Source organism: Miscanthus floridulus, chromosome 7, assembly GCF_019320115.1.
Source record: "Miscanthus floridulus cultivar M001 chromosome 7, ASM1932011v1, whole genome shotgun sequence".
In the NCBI taxonomy this organism is placed as follows: Eukaryota; Viridiplantae; Streptophyta; class Magnoliopsida; order Poales; family Poaceae; genus Miscanthus; species Miscanthus floridulus.
The window spans coordinates 114,995,847-114,999,417 of NC_089586.1; the positions used below are offsets into that span (position 1 = coordinate 114,995,847).

Genomic DNA, 3,571 nt, shown 5'->3' on the forward strand with positions numbered 1-3,571 from the left:
CCTCAATATAGGAAAAAGTCTACTTAATCCCCCACCTTTCATACTTGGTCTACTTCATCCCCCAACTATGAAACCGTCTGTTTTACCCCCTGAACTTTCTAAAGCCGTCTATTTTATCCCCTGAGCGGTTTTCAGCGGCGGTTTTTGCTACAGTAACAGTAGGTTTGCTACAGTGCCGGTGGTTTTGAATTTTCTTTTTTTTTTATTATTTTCGGTGAATTTTTGAAAAATCATAGAAAAATCTAATTTTATTGGACTCCACATGAGTACATCTACACAGTGAATATATAATACGGTATGCTTTAGTAAATTTTTTTTGTAGCTTTAGATCAATTGGGAAATCCAATTTTGTCTGTAATTAATTAGAATTTATCTATAACTAAGTTATACATAGTCCAATGAGTACGGAATTTTTACTATAGTTCAAGCATACAATAATTAGCGTACCATAAAAATTTCACCACAATTGGACCATAGAAGCTGCAGCTATGCATTATTCCAATTAATTACAGACAAAATTAGATTTTCCAATTAATCTAAGGCTACAGTAAAATTTTTGTACTAAAGCATATCGTATTATATATTCACTATGTAGATCTACTCATGTGGAGTTCAACAAAATTAGATTTTTTATTTTATGATTTTTCTATGATTTACTGTGATTTTTCAAAGATTCACCAAAAATAAAAAAATTCAAACCCACCATTACTGTAGCAAACCCGCTGCAAAAAACCGCCCAGGAAGTAAAATAGACGGTTTTGGAAAATTCAGTGGGTAAAACAGACGATTTCATAGTTGGGGGTGAAGTAGACCATGTATGAAAGGTGGGGAGTTAAGTAGACTTTTCCCCTCAATATACTTGTCTGAATATGTTTATTTGAAACATCAAGATTACTGTGAGTTTCTGGATATTGTGTGATTTCTATATCTGATATGGGTTACGTATGGGGATTTTGAATACCTACGTGTTTTTTTCGTGTGCGTCTAACGTCATGCGCGGCACTTGTCTGTCCACGGTCGCGCAACCCGGAGGCACACAACTTGCGACATGTGCTTTTTTGTGTGGACCCAATGTCATAAGACAATTGGCTAGGGAATAGAATACTCATGTGCTTTTTTGTGTGGGCCCAATGTCACGAGCCGCGCTCGCTAGCATGCGGTCGCACGTTCACCTGCAGGAGCACGAGTTTTTTCCAGCTTATGCCCCATGTCTTTCCAAAAATAGAAAGTTAATTAATTTATTTCTAAAAGTAGGATGGGTATCGAATCGTATGTTTCCAGGACACCAAAGTTGTAGTACAATTCATAAGATATATGGAACCAACAGGCTTCTATATAGCGTTTTGTAAGATTCAGTAACTCTTATTATATCTTCTATGATATAATGAAAGAGTCACAACATAAAGCAGGTTCCTAACACAACATAAACCATTATTCAGATTCTTAGTTCACTTTAACTGAAGCTTTAATGTCAACTAATGTTCTTTCCTACAGGTTGGATAATGATGTGAAGGAACCAGCAATCCAAAGGCCAAGGACATATTAAGATCACATCAGTGTTGCAATTAAATGCTATCAGATCGAGCTTCTGCATATCATACCAACAAGAAACGATATAGGAAGAGTTCGGAGAGGAGATATAATGGGAAGAAACATAGAGAATGCATTAGTCTGACTTAAGATATTGTTGATGCTTTTTCCTTGATATACTTTGAATTTGCAGTTTGATTTTCTTTTCTTTTTTTTAGATTTTGTGTGATTTCTACTCCATCTGTTCCAAATTATAAGTCATTTTGTCTTTTTTAGATGCATAGTAAAAGTTATTATCTCGAAAAGTCAAACCACTTATAATTTGAAACATAGGGAATACCTTTTCGTGTGGGTCTAACGTCATGAGCGGCCCTTGTTCATGTGCGGTCACGCATGTGCCGGTAGGCGTTTAGTTTTTTTTTCCACACACGCTCCACCTCTTTTCAAAACCAGAAAGATTTTTTTTTTCAAAAGTAGAGTGGACAGTTAGATCGCATATTTCCCGTGCTGTAGAATAATTCATAAGATAATATATAGAAACATCATGTTTCATATACTCTTTTCATTCTAACTTTCTTGAAGAGTTAAAACATCTCAAGTTTAATCAAAATTATAGAGAAAATTATAAAGATTTATAACATCAAATGGGTATACTATAAAAATATAGTTTATAAAAAATCTAATGATACTTATTTGGTATCATAAATGTTATTATTTTATTATATAAAATTTTATTCAAACTTGAGATGACTCTCTAAGAAAGTTAAAATGAATTATAATTTGGGACAGAGCCATAGATGGAGTACTATTTAGCCTTTTGTAAGACTCAGATAACTTTATATATTTTTTGTGATTATAATAAAAGAGTCAGCATAGGAGTACAAGACAACGAACATCGCGATACACACGGAGGTAGCCTGCTTCTTCTTCAATAATCCGATTGGTACTCCTACGTATTCGTAGTGCATGAACGGCTCTGGTCGTTCGCTATGCTCGCAAGCCGACCGTGCAACCATGCATGATGCAACGGATCAAACTGTGAAGCGGTCACATGTTATCAGGTGAAGTGTGCGCACTCGGCGTGGGCGCGTGCACCGACGTGCTCCCGCCATCATCACACTCTCCATGTCGGGCAACACGACCATGCGTCTCCTCATCGGAAACGCATGGCGCCGCCGTGGCGGCCGCCACCACCGTCGCAGGGGGAGGAGGGCGCCGCGCGAACCCGCGGTAGCCGGCGGGGTTGACCTGCTCGCGGTAGCGGCTGATGTACGTGCTCATGGGCTTGACGTAGTCGTCGAAGCCGAGCGCCTGGAGCGAGCACGTGAAGTCCTCGGGCGCGATGGTGCGGCGGTGCTGCGCCGTGGCCCGCTCGGCCGCCTCGCCGGTGAGGAAGCCGACGAACTCGAGGGCGCAGTCGTGCGTGAGATCCTTGGCGCGCGAGGAGATCTTGACGCGCTTGGGGATCACCTGTCGCATGAGGCGCACGAGGTTAGTCATCGGCAGCCCGCGGGTGCCCGTGACTCCCTCCCCGTCCGACGACGACGCGGCGACCTTGTCGTCACGGCCGCCCTTCTTCGCAGGACCTGCACGCACCCAAACCCAACCAAGAAATTGTTAGCTGGATCACAGTGTGCTTCTAATTTGCAGCCATCACGTTAAGTAGAGATACTATCACTTGCATACATTGCTTCGCCTTAAGGCCCATCCTCTCCCTCTCTCTCGCACACTCCCGTGTGTGCTGTAAACTTGTGGTGATGAGTCTCTTGCCATGGGATCCTCCCTATTTATAGCAGCCGTGCCGGGTTGAGTGTCTGCTACAGGGGCTACTACTGATTGGGTACACGCAGGCCCGGACGCAGGAAGCAACACATGGGACGGTGGGGTGCCGCGGCGTCACGGTCGCGAGGCCCCCCGGCACCTGGATCCACGCACGGACGCGTAACCCTGCCCTGCCGGGCTCTTGCCCTGGCTGCACGGCCCGCGTCGCTGCTGCTCGCCTCCCAACTACCGGCAGACGCAACGCAGGGCAGGTCGCCTA

General features: G+C 43.2%; 1 protein-coding gene across 1 annotated transcript; it reads right to left on the bottom strand.

Moving 5' to 3' along the window:
• Positions 1-2,577: 2,577 nt before the first annotated feature.
• LOC136464357 (transcriptional activator hap3-like) lies at positions 2,578-3,258 on the bottom strand. Its single transcript, XM_066463316.1, has 2 exons — positions 3,217-3,258; positions 2,578-3,116 (listed from the first exon to the last, which is right to left on the bottom strand). Exons 1-2 carry the CDS (start codon positions 3,236-3,238, stop codon positions 2,578-2,580), a joined length of 561 nt encoding a protein of 186 aa, XP_066319413.1. The 5' UTR covers positions 3,239-3,258.
• Positions 3,259-3,571: the final 313 nt, after the last annotated feature.